This window comes from Serinus canaria, chromosome 1A (genome assembly GCF_022539315.1).
Source record: "Serinus canaria isolate serCan28SL12 chromosome 1A, serCan2020, whole genome shotgun sequence".
NCBI classification, from domain to species: domain Eukaryota; kingdom Metazoa; phylum Chordata; class Aves; order Passeriformes; family Fringillidae; genus Serinus; species Serinus canaria.
In genome coordinates, this window is record NC_066314.1 from 41,135,662 (window position 1) to 41,154,674 (window position 19,013).

At 34.1% G+C, this 19,013-nt stretch overlaps 1 protein-coding gene across 2 annotated transcripts in view; it reads right to left on the reverse strand.

Moving 5' to 3' along the window:
- The window catches only part of CEP290 (centrosomal protein 290), a 47,510-nt gene that overhangs the window by 1,025 nt on the left and 27,472 nt on the right, over nt 1-19,013 (reverse strand). The window contains exons 32-53 of one of the 2 annotated variants that reach the window (XM_030237782.2): nt 18,291-18,455; nt 17,961-18,068; nt 17,748-17,882; nt 16,885-17,148; nt 15,664-15,771; nt 14,893-15,083; nt 14,031-14,244; nt 13,704-13,841; nt 13,371-13,592; nt 12,704-12,820; nt 11,458-11,603; nt 10,440-10,595; nt 9,717-9,840; nt 7,401-7,529; nt 7,038-7,124; nt 5,151-5,315; nt 4,718-4,840; nt 4,265-4,425; nt 2,486-2,627; nt 781-854; nt 529-632; nt 59-162 (exon numbers count right to left, since the gene is read on the reverse strand). In XM_030237782.2, the coding sequence (XP_030093642.2) occupies nt 59-162; nt 529-632; nt 781-854; nt 2,486-2,627; nt 4,265-4,425; nt 4,718-4,840; nt 5,151-5,315; nt 7,038-7,124; nt 7,401-7,529; nt 9,717-9,840; nt 10,440-10,595; nt 11,458-11,603; nt 12,704-12,820; nt 13,371-13,592; nt 13,704-13,841; nt 14,031-14,244; nt 14,893-15,083; nt 15,664-15,771; nt 16,885-17,148; nt 17,748-17,882; nt 17,961-18,068; nt 18,291-18,455 (3,177 nt within the window). Of the gene's footprint in view, nt 1-58; nt 163-528; nt 633-780; nt 928-2,485; nt 2,628-4,264; nt 4,426-4,717; nt 4,841-5,150; nt 5,316-7,037; nt 7,125-7,400; nt 7,530-9,716; nt 9,841-10,439; nt 10,596-11,457; nt 11,604-12,703; nt 12,821-13,370; nt 13,593-13,703; nt 13,842-14,030; nt 14,245-14,892; nt 15,084-15,663; nt 15,772-16,884; nt 17,149-17,747; nt 17,883-17,960; nt 18,069-18,290; nt 18,456-19,013 lie in introns of those variants that run through there. The other variant, XM_050983775.1, reaches the window with a different exon arrangement.

Consider the following 19,013-nt stretch of genomic DNA (forward strand, 5'->3'; position numbering starts at 1 on the left):
TTTCTAGCTAACCATAGTTGTGCTTGTTATCTTGCCTAGGATGATCCTTGCAGCTCACCTTTAATTTCTGTTTTTCGAGCTCTGAAGCCTGCAGTTGTGACTGGAGGTCATCCATTTCTTTCAGTAGTTTGTCAATTTTATTCTCCATACTTTCATTATGTCCTGCAAAAAATAAATATTTTTTATGAAATAATCTTGTTTCAATAATTCTGCATCTCCTGAAAACTGAAACAGGTAAATAAAACCAGTTGAGATCACCAAACAAATAACCCGGGGAAAATCATACAAAGTTTACAGCCTGTTGCTCAAAATAATTGATTATCAAGATTTCTACTGAAAATTCTCCTCAAAAAGCTTGTATATGTACTCAAAAATCCAAGACCTTAATCTGCTTGAGTTTACGCTACTTCAGTATTAATCTACTTCAAATAATTCTGTAGATTTATTATCACTTTGCACACACATGTTAAGTAGTTTCAGACCCTAAATACAAGAAGATCATTATTTTAAGGTATTGAAAATTATTACCAGCTGCAGGACCTTCACTTGTAGAGGTGTGTCTTTCATTCTTATAAGCCTGCATCAGATGCACTAATTCTGCTTTTTCTTTCTCTAATTGATTATTAGTTAATCTGGAATATAAAAAAAAATAGATTGTTTTCATTAGCAAAATATTTTAAAACATAAAAATATTTAACTAAAAATTGCAGTAGCAATTTCCCGATCTTCTTATTTCCTGTATGTTGGCTGAGGTGTTTCGTTAGTTTAGAAGTTCATTACCTTAAAAGCTGAAGCTCCTTCATGATGTTTTGCTCTGTCCCTGCACCTTCAGGAAGATGTTTAAGATGCTCAATCTTAAAAGAAAAATTAAGGAAGTTTTATTCTTGTAAATCAATATCCATGGCAATGGAGTTCACATAGAGTTCTCTTGAATATAAGATTAAAAAAGAACGAAAATAATAAAAAGGATGTAATCAAACATTAAGCTATCAGAAAAAAATAAATTGTTCCTGTACATTTTCTACACACAAAGCTCATTCTTGGCAGTCTTTCCAAAGTTAGTTCATATTTCATGAAGGGTGAAGAAATATTATGTTTAGAATTTAGACTTACAAGGAAAGTTGGATACATAGCTACACCAGCATACTGTATACATGTGCATAAGGAATTCATATGCCTAAATAATTTAAATGCTTTAAAAATATTACACGTGTGCTTATTTGCACATGGTAGTCCCAGTTCATTTTGAAAGAATGTATGAAAACCCTGTGATTTGCAATGACAATCCCAAGGATAGTACACTGACTAGGGGTGACCTGCAGTTAAGATAGAAGAGGTCCCTGACCAGAGAGGGAGGGAGCCTCTGAAAGAGATGCCTGGTAAAGACGCAGGAGCACAACAGTTTAAATAAGTGATTAAATACAGGTAATAAATGCAGTGACAGTTCAGGAACTCGCATGAGGCTACTAGCAATGATAGGTTTTTGTTCTGTTACTACCTAACATGGTAAAGATTTGTTTTGGTTTTTTTTACACCATCAGGTTCAGGTTTTTGAAATGTAGTTAACTTTGATCTCATCCCTTCATCAGTACTTGAGACATGAAAGAAACTGTGTGTTGCTCCCAGAGTAATATAACAAAATGAAAGACTTCTATCTCTGTGTTAAATCTGCTGCTGGTATATACTTCATGTTAATAACACTATTGTTAGAAAAGGAAAAATGGGAAAACTAACAAAGTAATTGTTTTACAGGAATCAATTCCAAGTTCTATTTATTGAACACATCTACTTCCTTAGGTAATATATATATATGACTTCCCAAATTGGAAGTTTTATATTTGATACCTTACACTGAGAAGGGTCAGTACCAAGTGCCTGGGGAAGAAAATCATCTGCATGTAAATAAATGAGAAGATTTAGCACAATTCTAGGACTGCACCTCTGTACTTAAATCCAAAACATGATACATCTTTGCCTGAGTTAAAAATTCATTAACTCTTCCACATGTACAACAGTACTTGTAAGACTACTGGAGACTGCACATAAGAGGTCAGACTGAAAACAGAAATGAGGAGCCTGTTTGGGATAGCGAATTCAATACACTCCTGCCCACCACCAGAAAAACCAAACAAGGGAATAGGGAAATCTCTGCAGCAAGCTCACTGCAGAACAAGCTTGTAAAAAAGACTGTAAGACCTTTTGAAGCATCTGTCTACAGGATTTCATGTGATCACTGAAACTACAGTAAAAAACCCTACAGAAGAACACAGAAAAATAATTGTTTTCCTCAGACTGCAAGTCAAGAATATATATTGATAATATGTGGTAAACCTTATTAATTGGCTAAAATATGTAAATTAGCACCTATGACTGAATAAAACCTAAAAAGTAAAAGATTGGAAAAAAAAACAAGTATTCTGCCACTACAGACATTACAAAGATAAATTAAGCATTCTACTTTCAGAGTTATCTAGCTTTTACTCACTTGTTGTTTTAGATCTTGTAGATTTTTATCAGCACTGTGTTCACGTTCTGTTGCTTCCTGAAGCAGCCGTTTAAGGTTAGCAATGCTTTGGGTTTTTTTAGCAATATCTATTTCCATTTCCTTCAACTTAGTTTCCTGCATTCTGGCAGTATTTTCATTTAGAAAAAATAAGAGCAAAAGTTTATACTTATGCAGAAACAGAGCTTAAAATATCTTTAAGAGAACAAATGCTGTAAAATACACCCTAAAATATGTTTGGGGCATTGGCCTTGAAATAACCACTGGCCTTATAAATACAGTTTGCTGAAAGAAGCATCATGAGAAACACATCTTTAATCCTTGAATAAATAAAGGCTTTTCTAGATATTACACTTCCGTAGTTCTCTTTTTATGCCTACACTTTATTAAAAGGGGACAGGAATCTTTTGATGCTACTGCACATAAACCCCAAACACCTGCTGCTAAAAGTGTACATACTGGTGCAGTATGTACACTAGCTGGATCTTACTTCAGTGTTATACCTTTGAAAGTATTTTTTTAATGATTTAGTAATTTATGGAAAATATACTGAGAAAAGGGCTAATACAGATGGAGAAGATGAAGACTCCAAGGCCAAAACTATTCTGCAGTAAGTTGTTTACCCTGAAGGAAGAGCAATCTGAGGAAGATTCCATTTTGCTTTGAGCTTTACAAGGCTACAAAAAGGTTTGTGTAGAATTTGAAATGTTGTAAGGTACCTCTAGAGGTCACATAGCCCAGTCCCCCATCTGAATCCATCTGGATTTTCAGATAGCAATACAGTGTCCAACACCTTGCTACCTGCCAGTCTTCTGAAGGGTCACTGGGATGACACCCCTTTGTCTGCCCTAAGAAACACTTACTGTTATCATGTATATGCATTGGTAGATGTGCTGGTGAGGTGGATTGCATGTTAAAGTTCCCCAAGCAGCTTCTCTAGGCTAGTAAGGTCATTATGTTATTAAATTACTTTAAATTCATGTTAAAGTAAATGCAAATAGAAGGCTTTATTCACATGAGCTGAAATAGGGAAGTACAATTAAACATGACCACATATTTTGTACCTGTACATAATTATGTATCTAAATAGAACCAAGTAGAAATGTTTTTCAAAAGAGGTGAAGAACAAAAAGAATAAATGTATGAATATTGCTGTGCCAATATGCCAGCTGTTAAGAGCCTATGATCTTCACTGCATGCTCATATCCTCTCTGCTGCAGCCATTAGCTACTTCCATCCAGTCCTGCAGTCGGTTTTGCCCTCCTTCCTTAGACAAATTATGGTTGTCATCTGGCCTTAGAGACATTTTACCTCACTGGATAGTTCAGGGGAAGGTTAAAAACAACCAAATGGCTTTTTGAAGTCTCAATGAACAAATGGCTCAGCAATATGTCAGAGTAGCACTAGACCCTCCAAGGGATCCTGTGGGAGTGCCAGACCAGGAAGGCAGTAAAATCTGGGACATCAACAATGATCTGACCTAAAATGAAATTAGACAAGTCTCTCTCCTGTCCATCTGATTTTATACCCTACCAAGTTTACTGTCAGAGGTTCTGATTTTTGTAGATACCTTCCATTTTCTGTTCATTAAAGAGTACTTTGCAACACATCAACTTACTTCACTCTAAAGTCATGCAGGAGCCCAGGACTAAGTATTTCTTACCAAAACTTGCTCTCTGCCATCCTTACTCAGGACACAAGTTGTTTATTTCTCTTAATTGTATCATTTTTCTGTCCTCTTATTACATTCTCAATTCCTACCTTGTTACAATGGACTTCCAGTTTCTGCTGTCAGCTCCATCAAATTGGCTCTCAGCCAAATTTAGCTTCTTAATGGTTTCCTCCAGCTGAACATTTAACTTCCCATTTAATATCTCCAAGTTATTCTTCTCTATTCGTAGCTTCTCTATACTGTCAGCTTCCTGTTATTCAATAAAAGCAAAGCTTTATGGAATACTTAACCTCACAGGAAGCATCTCAAACAACAGTGAGAGAGGGTCAGTGCTGCTGTAGAGGAAAACTGCAGCCAAGACTACTAGCACAACTTCCAGATTTGGTCTTGGGCTGGTCCTTGGATATCTCCTCTCCACATTTATTTAAATAAAACTGTCATAGCAATATCAGTGTTATATCAACCATGAAAAAAATAAAAACCATATACTTACCATAACCAGTACCTAGTGGAAATAAAGGGATGCATTAAAATGATCATACCTTTTTCAGTTCTTTACGCAGTCTCTCATTTTCAGTAATGAGTTTTTCCATTCCTTTGGTTTTAGATTCACAACGTGCATTCAGCTGCCCCTCCAGATCAAGTTTTGTTTTTTCCATTTCAGACTAAAGATCAAACCATTTGTTAAAACACATTTACATCGCTTAGTAGATTTCAGATTTCCATTTTTAAAGCACAGCATAGTTCAGCTACTTAGCACAGTGAACATTTTATCACAAAGTTAAATATATCCTGAAGGTACAAAGTACCTTAAACTGTGCAGTATATTTTGCTAAAATGAAGTTTTGCCTTTCTGTTCTATATATTTCATAACAGTTTTGTGCCAGTCAGTATCAACAGGCTTGCTATTCCATTTTGTTACTAACTTGCATATAAACTGTTACCTAAATATCATTACTGGAGATAAATCTGTACCTTTAGCCTCTCATTTTCCTGCTCAAGACCAAGTAATTTCTCATTAGAAACCACAGCTGGAGCTTTTTTCAGTTCTTCATTTTCTCTTTGGACTCTCTCTACAACCTTTTTCATCAAGCCAATTGTTTTTTCCAGTTCTGGGACTGTCTTTCCACTTCTACCACCCTACAGAAGGGGGAAGAAAAAAAGTAAAAGTGAGCAAATAGTTCATCTTAATGTTCTGAGATACTCCAAATCTTACTTTATTGCTTATCTTCCCATTGCAATTCATATTATAGGAAAAAAGTATGCTTTATTTTGGTATGATTTGAACCCTAGAATTTCTAGCATACTTACCTCTCCAAAACATCTAATGTTTTATTAATTCCCCAAGTCAACAAAGCAACTCCTTCGTTTTCTACGTTCCCCTAAAGGCCTGCAGTTAAGTCTCAAAATCTGCTGTACTTATGAGTTAAACTGAAACATTAGGAAAATAAATCAAAGAACTACTTAATTTATTTAGCTTTTCTTGTAGAAAAATTCCCCAATCCAACAGACCATGCAATTGCTGTTATGGGCATTGGGGAAAAATGCTGGGCTGGAAGCTTGAGGGAAGAAAAGAGGGCCCCTTTTTAGCAACCCTTCCTCTGCTGACTTAAAGCAACAGAAGAAGTGATTATATATTAAGAAGTGACTATATAATATAATTAAAGTGACTACATATTAAAGCATAAATAGATCTCCCTTTACAAAGAAATATATTCTTCTTGCAAAATGATAAATAAATAAATGTGGGGGAAAATATTGTAATTTCTCTATTTTTCTCTTTTTACTACATTAATAATGAGTTTAAAAAATCTGTTTAGTCTTCAAATCCATTTATTTTCTTATCCTCTTTGTAGCAATTTCCTCAGCAATCATAATTTAAAGATGCTGCTGATTCTAGTTCTGGGGCCATAAGGTATCTCATAAGGAAAATGGGGAGGATTTTACTCCCTGGACTTCTACATAAAGGTATATAGCGACCAAATTTCATTATTAAAAAGTATTTATTTTTCTTTAAAATAATTGGAGGGACTAGGACATTTGTGTTGATACACAGCAGAGTTAAAGAAAAACCTGTCATATCTTGCTGCCTGTGAATGGAGAAAGATTTAGAATTTGCTTTCTCCTCAGAACCTTTGAGTGAAACAGTTGTCTAAACTGAATTTTCTTGTCCAAGAATGCTGCATAAGAGAGACAGGTACACAAGCAGTCCATGCAAAGCATGAGTAAAAAAATGAAAAATATCTGATTTTTTCCAGGTATGCAGAAGCAGAACCCAATTCTCCTTGCATACTAAGCTCCAAAGAGTTACAAAGTCACTTAGGAGCTTTTATGAGTTTGTCTTTCTCTAGAAGGTCACACAAGTCATTTGATAAGTGAGCTGCACTAGACACACTGCTGAGTACTTTTTTCCTTGTAGCTTTGGAAATACTGTTCTATTAAGGTAGTTGACAGTAGCTAAGGTAAAATTTAGCTGTGTCACCTTCCACAGTACAACAAACAAAGACCTTCACTAATAGTAACTTACCCTTTCTACATCTGCATCAAATCATTTACATAAATACATGAATATAATTGTCATTATTATGGTTGTAACTGCTATTTATTGTACAAATATGCTTCTGAAGGTAACTAATCCAAATGACTAAATAAGACCATGATAGTGCAACTATTTAATAGTTATTCTAATGGTCCTGTTAACTTAATGTCATTAATTCATTATTGCATTTTGTCAATAAAATAAACAGAACAATTTATGTTTGACTTTGGTTGATTCCAAATGATTTCACTTCAATAATACTTAGCATTTCTTTTGCATTTTTTTTCATTTATTTATGGTGAAAGTGCTGTTAAAATGCTCACCCCTCTAATGCTGTTCAGCTTTCGTTCAGCTTCTGCTTTCTCTTTTTTGAGAAGTTCACACATTTCTTTTAAGTCCTCTACTTGGTCCTACAAGCCAAAAAAAAAAAAAAAAAGTAATAAACACCTTAGATCTCAAATTGAGGTGAAAAACCAGTGAACAAATTGCAGTCGTTTTACTTGGAAAAATTTTCGAGAAAGCAATCTTCCATCTCAATGATATTTTCCATTTCAACCAACTATTCAACCTTATCTTCTGTAAAAACATAAAAATTTTACAGTATGTACAGAAAAAATGTCCATTTCTTTTTAAGCAATTTCCTGACCAGTGTGAGGGTAAAGGGGACTAAAGTAAGAAGATGTTACCTTTAGTCTTGGCAAATCTTTATTGGCCTGCTCTAGTTGGAATCTTAGCTCAATGTTTTCAGATGACAATCTTATGTTTTCCTTTTCTTGTTCTCTTCTATACTGATCACTTGATCCTGTTCCTGATGTCTTGAGAAAAAAGGGGAAAAATTATTATGAAGTGATAATGTACTAATATAATACAACTATCATTTGTAGCTGATTAAGAGCAACAGAAAACTAGTATTTTTCACAGGAATTAAAAAAGAAAGCATTATTACAGTTTTGATCTAATCTGCTTTGATTTTAACAACTGCATTTCTTAAACTTGCTTAACCTTTAAGGGAAGTTTACTGATCAGTATAAATCAGTAAACATTTCATCAAACTAAAATTACTTCTCAAACTATTCTGTAGAAGTAAACCTCAAGGACTAAAAGATAAAGAAGCTACTGAATGAAGTAAGCTGTGACACTGTACCTGGAAATAGCACCTGATTTTAAGGGCATACTCTGATAGTTTTTTAAGTAGCACATATATCATAAGAAATTTCAATTATGTCAAATGGATCAGAGAGCAAGCCAGAAATAGAAGAATGCAACTCTCATTGAATCTGTTAGTTCCCAAAATCTTAAGTCTTTATCCATGGAGGACAGTGATTTCAATTACACAAAGACAGCTTTGCATACTTAATAGTGCCAACTGAAATCAGTGATGCAGTAAATTATTATGCCTGACTAGTAAAGAGTAAAACCTTTTAATAATTTAATAATCAGTGTTTTTTATTTATGTAATTTGGGAATTACCTGATTAATTACTTTATCACTAACTAGAGCAATCAAGTATTTGCTTCATTAAAGCAGTTGGTTTTTTTAGTGTAAATAATAACATATCATAAGTCTTTTAAAGAATGGAAGATATCAATTAGCTCCTAAAACTGTCTGGATCAAAATTTTAGGATTGACAGCTTACTTGCAAGCTGACATGCATGCTATCATGAATGGACCACTTGGTGAGTACTTCAATACCCCTGCAGACCATGCTTAAAGCACTGCTTTATCAAGATCAAACAATTCTATTTCTACATCATTTGTACTGAGGAAATGCTAGAGGGCCACTACAGTATCAAACCTCAGGCATTTCACAAAATTCTGGGGTAGTTTCAATTCCTTTTGTACAGCTTCGGTCATTTTCCTGTTTACTCTCTGCAATGTGTTGATTCATTTCATTATTCATATTTATTTTCTCTGCTTCACAGTCATTAGCTTGATTAGGAGGCTGCCCTGAATCAGACTGATTGCAGCTCATTTTGTCAGCATCAGGCTCCTCCAGACATTCTTCTTCATCGACATTTGCTTGCTTGAAGATTTCTTGCTTCCTCTCTTCTTCTTCACATTTCTCATTAACTTTTCCATTTTCAGGCTGGGTTATATTTTCTTCTTTTGCACCACAGTTCTCTTTACCAGCTTCAGCTATAATTTTGGTTTTCAGTCCTTCCCTAGAAATCTCTGTGTCCTTGCATTTCTCACCATCTTCAGGGTGCTCTTCAGGAGACACTTCTCTGCTTACAACTGCAGCAGCCTCCTGGACTTCACTAGGCGTGATGCATGCTTGCATGTCTGTGTCCTCATCTGTTTCACTGCCATCGGTAACTCTATTATTAGTCTCATGTTTAATTTCAGCCCTATTTGAAATTGATTTCTTGTGAAGGAAATTTAGATACTTTTGTTTACTGACAGTGATAGGAACAGACTTGGTCAGTTCAGTCTGGTCACATGTACTCTGAGTCAGGTTGAAGACAGAGTGAAGCATGAAAGGAAAGCAGAACACAGTAAAAGAAAACAGGAAATAAAGGAAAGTAGAATGTACTGCTAAGTCTATTCTTGAAAGATTAAGAAAACTTAATAATGCAAAATTTGCAAAGTAAGCAGCCTTGTGAAAATCAAAGTGGGACAAAAACACCTAATGTAACTGAAATAAAGCTCAGTATTTCCCCAAACTCTGTGCATCATTAATTTTTTAATAATTATGTAATATAAAAGTAGTCTCTCAGTTGCAGACTCATGTTTAAAAAGCTATTTTCCTTATTTCTCCACATATGCTAGGATGCTGAATATTCCATCTTCTACCTGTAGGACACAGAAACTTTAAATTTTGGGGTTTTTTGTGTTTGGTTTGTTCGGTTTTTTTTACAACCACTAAAAGTTGAGTATATCATATCCTGCTGTTGGATACTGTCATTTAAATAAAACCAGCTAAATGACATAGAATACCAAATAGAAAACACATACTTCTCCTAAGTAGCATTCTATATACTATGGTTACATAATTAACTTACAGAGGGTTTCAAAAACGTCTCTCTTGAACATTGTTTCTGCAATGCATGAAGTTTTTCCTGCAGGTATTGATTTTTGAAGTGTAAATCTTCTACAACAGAGTCTCGTGGGATTGCTTGCAGTGTTCTACATAAAAAAACGAATCAAGCCAAAATAAACAAATGGCTACTAATTCAGAAAAACATCCCTTCATGTAAAAGCACTGTGAAATTCTGGATTTCTACACTGGACTTTCCCACTGTTTCTAAGCTAGTTATTTTGAATCAACATTGGCCATATTTCAACTAATCCCAATGAATGGAAGATACTTGCTTTGGCAAAAGGAATCCACTCTTTTCAGATGTATACAGTTTCTATTACTCAGGTACATTATACACTGTGATAGTGGACAACTGGTTAAGCACTTCCTAACTGCACTTAGCAGTTCCAGTAACTTTCACCAACTCTAAACTGGAGTTACAATTTTTCACAATAAAAGCCATATGTTTTTCATATTCTTTAGCTTTTTAGAATAATGAACCAATGCTGCATATTTTCTGAACATGCATAACTGCACCAAATACTTTTAAGTTTGGTAATCATGGACTCCAAGAAGAAATTTTAAAATTCCTGTTTCTTTTTTTCCTTCTTGAATTACAGTTTGCTTATTAGAGACTATCTCATTCCACATATTTTTTACTGATTTAGATTTTTCACTTTTTATATTCTTTTAAAAAGTCTCCCACCTCAAGTGTGCAACTTCATTTTCTAACTCTAGATTCTGTTTTCTTAGTTCTTCCACTTCTTTTTCAGTTTCTGTGGCTCTTACTCCAACAACACGGTCAACAGTGACACCAGTAGTTTTCAGTTTCTTCTGCAGCACAATTTTCTCTTTTTCACTCCTGCAACATCCAGTAAATTTACATTTTAAAGCTTATTTGCTAAACTGCTTTCTTGAGTAGAAAATATTTTCTGTCTTAAAGAATCACATTTGGATTTAATCTGCCAACTGAATCACACCCCCTTTTCTATTTAATACGGTTACTGTACAGACAGTAAAGCCTTAACAAAATCTCAACTCAAAGCCCAAAAAAAACCAATGGACATTAAGTCAGAATCATGCACATCATAAACCAGTTGTTGGTGTTGCCTTGTTCTATGTGAAATTCAGGCAAGGCTTGCTAAGAATAAGAGCCAATTTGAAGCAGTTTCAAATCACAGTTTAGTAACAGCTACAATCACCACCATATCTTTTATCAGTGAAATCTTGCCATTACTTCACTGAAGTAAACATCTGCAGAGTGTATGGACAACAGTTGTTTCCTGAAAAGGCTTCCAACTCATAATCCTAGAACTGTCATTACGGCAGTAACACTGCAAGTATCCAGTCCTAGCAACCAAGCTAAATAACACCACTGTGAGAAACAACCTGTCTTCATAAAGCTGTTATTTCCTTTATGAGAATCACAGAATGCTAAACCAGGAAGCTTAAAAAAGGACTTAAATTAATTTTATCTTGGGATACTTTATTCTAATAAGGGTAGTTGAGAAAGTATACTATCCTTTCCCACAAGGGAAAGGATACTAGAAGAGTCAGCAACCTGCTCTTGAAAAGTAACTAATCCTTTTAGTCTCAACAGCAATGTCAAATTCTCACCATCAATTTTATAAACGTAACAAACTGCAATAATTACTGTATGTCAAACATATCTGGATTTCCCTGATGTCATCATTTTGTAGCTGAATCAATTAAAACCAACTCACTTTGTATAAATTTCCTTCAATGTATTCAACTGTTTGGATAAAGCATCTGCTTCTTTTTCCTTTTCCCTTAGTTTGTTCCGCAATCCTTCCATTTTGATTTGCCATTTTTTACCTTCATCCCATCTAATTATCTCCTCCTTGGAGGTCTGTGAGGAACATAAATAGATTCAGTATTTCCCTTTGATTTCTTCTCTTACAGCAAAACAAGCAAACACTTTAGAAAACTAAGAATGATATCTTCTTCATTCATCAGTTTAAAGCAGGAAGCCATAGCAGGCATATATTATTTGCCATAGTTAAGTAGCAGGTTCAGTTGGATACACTGCTGTGATTTGAAGCTAATGCAATTGATTGCTCCTACCAAATTCTTCCTTAGATTTTAATATTCATTTTACAAAAAAAGAAATTAAGCATTTAATGAAATTAGAGGTACTAGTGCAATGTCTCCTTTTACTTCAAATTACACATTTGATTTTAGACAAAGTAGGTTTTTGTATGGCAATTTACAACAGATCTGTCTTCTACAACTCACCAGGGGCTTGCTTGCCCCTGCTGCACAGCTTTTTTTCCTACAAGAAATAGAATCTCTACTTAGAGTTAATACCTCAATAACTATAAATTATACATTGGTTAAAACCCATACCTATAGAATCACAAATGGCTACTGAAAAATCACAGTCAATATTCCTGTATGGAATTTTTGCTTTGGTTTGGGGTTTTCTTTGTTTATTTTTAGTTGCAATTTTTCCTTCTCTGGTTATTCCCTGTACTTTATTTTCTGGTTTTGCTCTAAACAGTTACTGCTATGAAGCGATGGAATGAAAGGAAAATCTTAGAAAACAGGAAAAATGCATGCCAAGTGTGAGAAAAATACCTCTAGACACAAAGCAACAGGTATTTAAACATTTCAAATTATTTGAAAGCACACATGCAGTTGTAGAAGAATATTTCACATCATACATCAATCGTCTGACTCTCATTACACAAGAATGCTATAATATTCCAGCATACTTTATAATTCATATGAGCAGCCACTAATTAGTTACTGACATAGTAACAAGCAAGAAACCAGCAAAAAACTTATAAATTAACATTAACATAAATTAATCTGAGTGATTAACATAAGAAGTTGCTGCTGTTTTTCTGATCAAGTTTGGCTGGTAGGTTTTAGAAGAAACAGGGAGAGGTGAACAACTCTGGCCTCAGCTTTGACCTCTTTCAAAGCCATTATATAAATATCACATACCTTGTCTTCTCTTAGACCTTTTTTTTCTGTTTCTTCACGCTTTTTCTCAAGTTCATTTTCCAACTTTTTAATTTTTTTCTGAAGCACATCTGTCAGATTTTGTTCATCAGCTTTGCTCTGAAAAATTACAAGTTTTTACAGCTTCAAGTTCAGTGACCACTGAGGTTTTTCTCCAGTCAAAAATCATTTTAATTCTAAATTAGTAAAATTAGTTGAAAACTTAAATGATCTTTTAAAAATTATTTTTAAATTATTAAAATATTGAAACTTAATTTTTCTCTGAACTGAATAATCAGCAGTGAGTAGCTGAATTTTAAAAAAAAGATAAGATGATTCTTCTGTAAATCCCTTACTTTTCTTCTAAAAGGAGAAATAAGGAGAGCCAGGAAGAAGACAAAATACCATTTTTCCAAGAAGCTATGAAAGTGGTTATTCAACTCAGACTCTTTCAAACACATTTCAAAAAGTATGTAGTTTTTTTTTTATTATTTTTAATTTTTTAGCTGAGGCAAAGAAACAAGCTAACAGCTTACGTGTAACCCAGCTGATGAGGAAAAAATAAATTTTTTAATCAAGTGTAAGATACTTAAATCTTTCCTCCCCCCAGCCAGCTCACCTATACAGAAACTTGACCAAGATCAAACATAGTTTGAAAAGTTACTTCTACCTGAATGCTACTACTTAGCCTCCTAATCCGGTTCTTCAGTTCTTCATTTTCTTTTTCTATTTCATTTTTTTCCCTCAATATTTTAGCAAGCGCTTTTTCTTTCTTCTGAAACTCTTGGTTTAACTCATCCCTTTCATCAGACAACAAAGCTTCCTTGTTTTTACTTATTTTAAGGTTCTCTGTAAGTTTTGTAATCTGATTATTCAATTCCTCTATCTGTGTCTAGAAGGAAACAAAAAAAGTCAGCAAAGGCACCAAAGCAGGTTGAAGTCCTTTTTCCCTAATTGCGGTAAAGCACAGCAAAGCAGTACAATGACATTACCTAGTACTCACCCTAAGCCCCTTGGTTTCTCTGTCAACCACCTCCTGGACATTCATATATGCCTCTTTTTGTGATGCAGCAGAAATAATTTGCTGTTCAGCATTGGCAGTCATTTCTGCTCGAAGCTCTAGAAGTGCTCTGCTCAAAGCCTGAAAAGAATTAATTCAATTTTTTTTGTAAGTGAAGATGCTTCTACAAAACAAGAGAAGACAGTTATATTTTACTTTGGCATGTTATGCAGTTATATTATATCTTCTGCTCAGCTATACTAAGAATTCTTATGCATTATGAAAAATTTAGCCTTTAAGTGACATAGAGATTAATTTTTGTTGACTAACTTTGTGCTGGTTCTCTTTTATGGCTAACTGGCTCTTCAACTGTTCCACCAGGTTTTTCAGTGTTGCTGTGGGTGCTCTATTATTTGCTTCTTTTTGGACCACTAGTTCAGCTTTAACATTTGCTAATTCCTTCTCCTTCTGAGACAATATGTTCCTTAGCTCATTTACTTCTTCTTTGATTCGCTCCACATCAACTGAGTGCTTCTCTTGAAGCCTAATAAAAAAATAAGCATTAATAGGGTATAGTGTAATAATTAAGGTAGCAAACTCTAAATAAATCACAAAGGACACAATATATTAATTTTACTATTATTAAAGAAAAAGACACTTCTATTTCGAAACAGCAAAGAAAGACTTCTTTAAAAAATGCAGCCCCCATTTAATAAGAGAATTACTCATGAAGGTCAGCAAAATGACATTAGAGCATTGCTAACTTTCATTCCTGGCCCCTACAGGTAAAGCAAGCATCCTATTTTTCCTTTTTAAACATTGGTTAAACTTTCATTAGTTTAAACTCGTTCAGCAGTAAACCCAAATGGATGTGTCATGGGGAGAAAAATGACAGAACAGAAGCCAGCAAATAATGCAGTAACTTAAGAACAACTTTCTTTTTCATTAAATGGCACAAAGCTAACAACTAAACAGCATTTTTCCAAATCACAGTATTAGCCCCAGTGAAGGGCTAGAGACTAAAAATAGCTCACAATTGCCCACAATAGTAATGCTTCTGAGATTTTTTTTTTCAGCTAAATCCTAAAGTCAGCAAAAACATTCTCAATTTGACAGATCAGTCCTGCAGCAGCAATACATAATTTACTTGAACCACTCCAATGTGCCTTATATTAATAGCTTAAAAACTTACTGGGCTTTGATTGTCTCAAACTCATTGATTTTCATCATCGTAATTTGTTTTTGTTTCTCCAAATCAGATGATGTTTTCTTTAATTTTCCAACAAGTGAAGCAAGAGAATTATCCTGTTCTGCTACAGTTTGCTCTAAGTGATGAAAATATTTGCTGTTGGATAGGGACATAGAAGTCTTTTTCCCTAATTCCTGTAAAACACAAGAAATGCAAGTGATAAACATTTTAAGCTTTAAGCAAAAGATAAGCATTGCTGATGCATTTTTAACTCATTTCTAAATATAAACAAGCATTAATAGCTACCATTTATTTACTGGGATGTGATTCTTACTTCATAGAGAAATGGGTCAGGCTGGTTTGAAAAGAGCTTTGTACATCTAACGATCAACAGAATACAGCAGAATACAAGCTTCACCTTATCATAAGGTGCAGGGAGGAATTTTGAATTGAAATGGATTAGCTCAATATAACCATACAATGAATGAGAAGACTAGAAAACAATATATAACTTGCTCCCCTAGAATTCTCCATGAATTAGGATGATATGCAAAATGCCCATATATACTGAGGTCATAACTGTTTTTTTACAGTTGACTTCTAATGCCTCTCACGTGAAATCTCCCAAAAACAATGCAACAATTATAAATCAATCACCACTTCATTTTTCCTGTCACCAGTTATTACTCACTTTTGACTGCCAAACTGTTCTTTCCAGCAATAAAGCAAAAAATATAGGAAAAATTTCACAAATTCAACAAATACATGACTCACCAAAGCAGTTGCTTTGAAGTTATTAAGGGAATTTTCAGTGTACAAATCTAACTTCTGGTGTAGAGTTCTTATGTCTTCCTCATGCTTCTTTGCTATTTCCTCTTGTTCCTGTTAGTTCAAAATAAAACTCTAGTGATGTACATTATCACAAAAAGTCATAACTGCAGTGCCTTCAAGTTGTTTGTTCACTCATTGCTCAATAATGCACCCCAGATTTTTTCCTCTAATTCTGTAAGTTTTTAGAATTCTTTTCTTCTAGCTATAATCAATGATTTTCTTTTTTCCTTTTTACACTTTTTTGGGGAAAAAAATTAACTCTTGTAGTTTTAAACTATGTAGCAAGTAGCGTGGTGTAACAGCACAGAAGCTGGAGAATGAAACAGTTGGTGCTGGTTTTCACCAACTGTGACTATCAGTATGGGCAGTAATATTCATACCAGGTACATTTCAAGTTTATGTACCTTGGATTAGAGTGAGATCCCATGGATGGAATGCTAGCACACAGAGCACAACAGGCTCATTTTAAGATTGCATCTTCTGGGTGTTTTCCAAACAAAACTCTTTGATTTCTCCCAAAAGAAATAGCTCCATGTGTAAACCAAAGTACACTAAGAGAAGATGATAGAAAGTCTGCTTTGGAAATGTGCTTCTGATCTAAAACCAATGCATGTTTGGTCTTGAAGGACCTCTTTGACAAAACATTTATGCTTTAAAATGCACTTTATGGATATAAAGAAAAAACAATATTAATTATGCTTAAATAATATAAAGTATGCTTAGACACATTGTTTATGCTTTAAAAAATGCTTCAGTTTAAAATATGCTTTAAGAGCATATTTTTATCCATAAATGTATGTCTTTCTTATACTTCCCAAACTCACTACCAGATGCAATCCAGATATCTGCTGCAAATACTGAAAAATCCCGAAGAAATATACAACATAGACTGAGACCACATCAGCAGAATTTTGATTTTCTTCATGTCACACTACTTTAATTCCTAGACAGACATTATACATATAACCTCTCAGCTAAGTAAACCTACTATTCTAAAAAGTGAAAAAATTCTATATGAAGGTTCCACATATAAAGTAAGTAATTGTCTCTGTTCTGTGTGAGATCAGAAACTTTTATTTTTAGATTTTACTAGCAATAAGAGCATAAAGAATCAACTAAAACAACTTGAAAATAGAAGAAATTTCAGAAAAAAGGATTAACTACCTCTCTTGCTTTGGCAAGCATATATTGGTATCTTTTTAACACTTCCTCCTTTTGATTTAATCTTGCTTGCATATTTGCAATGGTTTGATGAGCAATTTTAATGGCATGATGGTACTCTGAGTCATCTTCTTGTTTGCTTAATTCAGCCATTATTTTCTCTCCTGATGTTGCAGGTAATCGAAGTCTTAATTCATTTATAACTTTGTCTCTTGATATAACATTTTGTTCAGCTTTCCATAGAGCGGTCTCCTTTTCTTCTAATTTCTACAACAAAAGGCAATTTCTGCATTTCCAGAATTCAAACACTGCAAAAGATCTTATTTATCAAGAAATGTACCAGAAAGATTTGTCTAAAGGTACTCAAAAACACAAAACACTTTGTACTGGGTTCTGTCTGTATGGGATTACTATTGGATGAAAATTTCCTAAAATATAATTACTATGTTTTTATGTATCATTTGCTTGGCTCACGACACTTAACCCATTTTGTCCTACAAAATGAAGAAGCTGGTGTTTTACAAATTATTTAAGAACCACAAAATCTCTTCTGTAGCAATTTCACAACCAAGATAAAAGTATTTTGTAGCACTTGCTAAATTTAACTACACATAGTCAACTGAATTTTGTACAGCAAGAGACATCTTCAGCTACTAAATGAATTATAAAATTCTCCTGTATGATTTTTTCCAATGGAAAAAATATTTCATTTTACTCATGGTCTGATTATATTATTTACATTTTCTGAGTGTTAAGCATGTCTAAATGACATTTTAAAAAGGATATTTTTCATGGGGAAAAAAAAGTAAAGGCATATGGGAACACAAACTTTGTCACGTTAAATCATAATTTATACATTAAATTACCTCCTCCAGTGATCTGCAGGTTGCTCTAGTTTCCAGGATTGTTCGAATATGTTCCTGAATCTTTCTTAAAGCCAGCTCAAGCTGTTGTGGGATTGGCAAACTGGGGTCTGGAACTGAACCTGTAGCGTCTTCAAACTGCACAGAAAGATTCATATTCATGCAATCTGACAGCTCTGAAAAACAGGCTTATGTGCCTACTTTGAGTGCATGTACCTTTAAAGCTGTGCTAAGTATTTCACTTTGTTGATGATCATACTGGTCTAACTGGCGCTGCAGTTCTACTTCTCTCTGGTCCCAAGACATTTGCCTTTCTTCATGAAACTGTAACAAATGTTTGATAAGGTAGTTTATTTATTGCAGGCAATGGGAATTTTACAGAAAACTTCAACTGAAAAAATAGTTACCAAAAGGAAAACACACAAACAAGCTATTAAAAAGGATTATAAAACCAAGATAAAACCACCTGTGTTAAAAAGCTATTAGAAAATCAATCAGTAAAGTAAGGAATAGTATATTTTTTCAATAGCATGCAGGAATACATACCTTGTTCTGCTGTACAATTTCTTCTTCCAGGTTACTGATTGTACATTCATATTCAGAAATTATATTACGCAAATACTTCACCTCTTCTTTTTGCTTGACTAATTCTCGACTGAGTTTAAGTTCCTGCAGACGGAGCTCCTCCATTTTCATGTGCCATACAATTACCTTGCAATGGATAACACACAGTATATTATAATTTACCACAGGCTAACTAGATTCAGCTTCACTCTTTGGCTTTGAGGCAGGATGGAACTTCTCAAACTAACTGACACATGTTCTGCCTTTTTAAGCTTCTTCACTTTTCTTGAGAGAGGAAGCATGACAAGAGTATGAAACTGCAAGGGGAATGACTGGTAAGTACTGCAGCCAACTGGAGAAGCAACAGGTTTCCCTTCCACTGATGAAAGTGCATGGCAAACAATTTTCAAATGATTCAAGTTATACCTTATGTAGCTGTCCAGACTGAACAAAAAAAAGTATGCAAGAAGTTTGGTTCGTATTTTCTAAAAGAGCAAGAGAATTCAAACCATTAAAAACTGTATGTATCCCAAAAAAAGTACATGTACTAAGAATAACAGACATACTTATGTCAAAATGCTCTAGAAAAATGTTTGAAAACTGACTTAAAACTATAGCATGCCTAGAGCATTACAAACATTGCTTACTTGCAGACAACTTCAGTGACAACAGATACAATCATATTATCTAACATACAGTGATCTT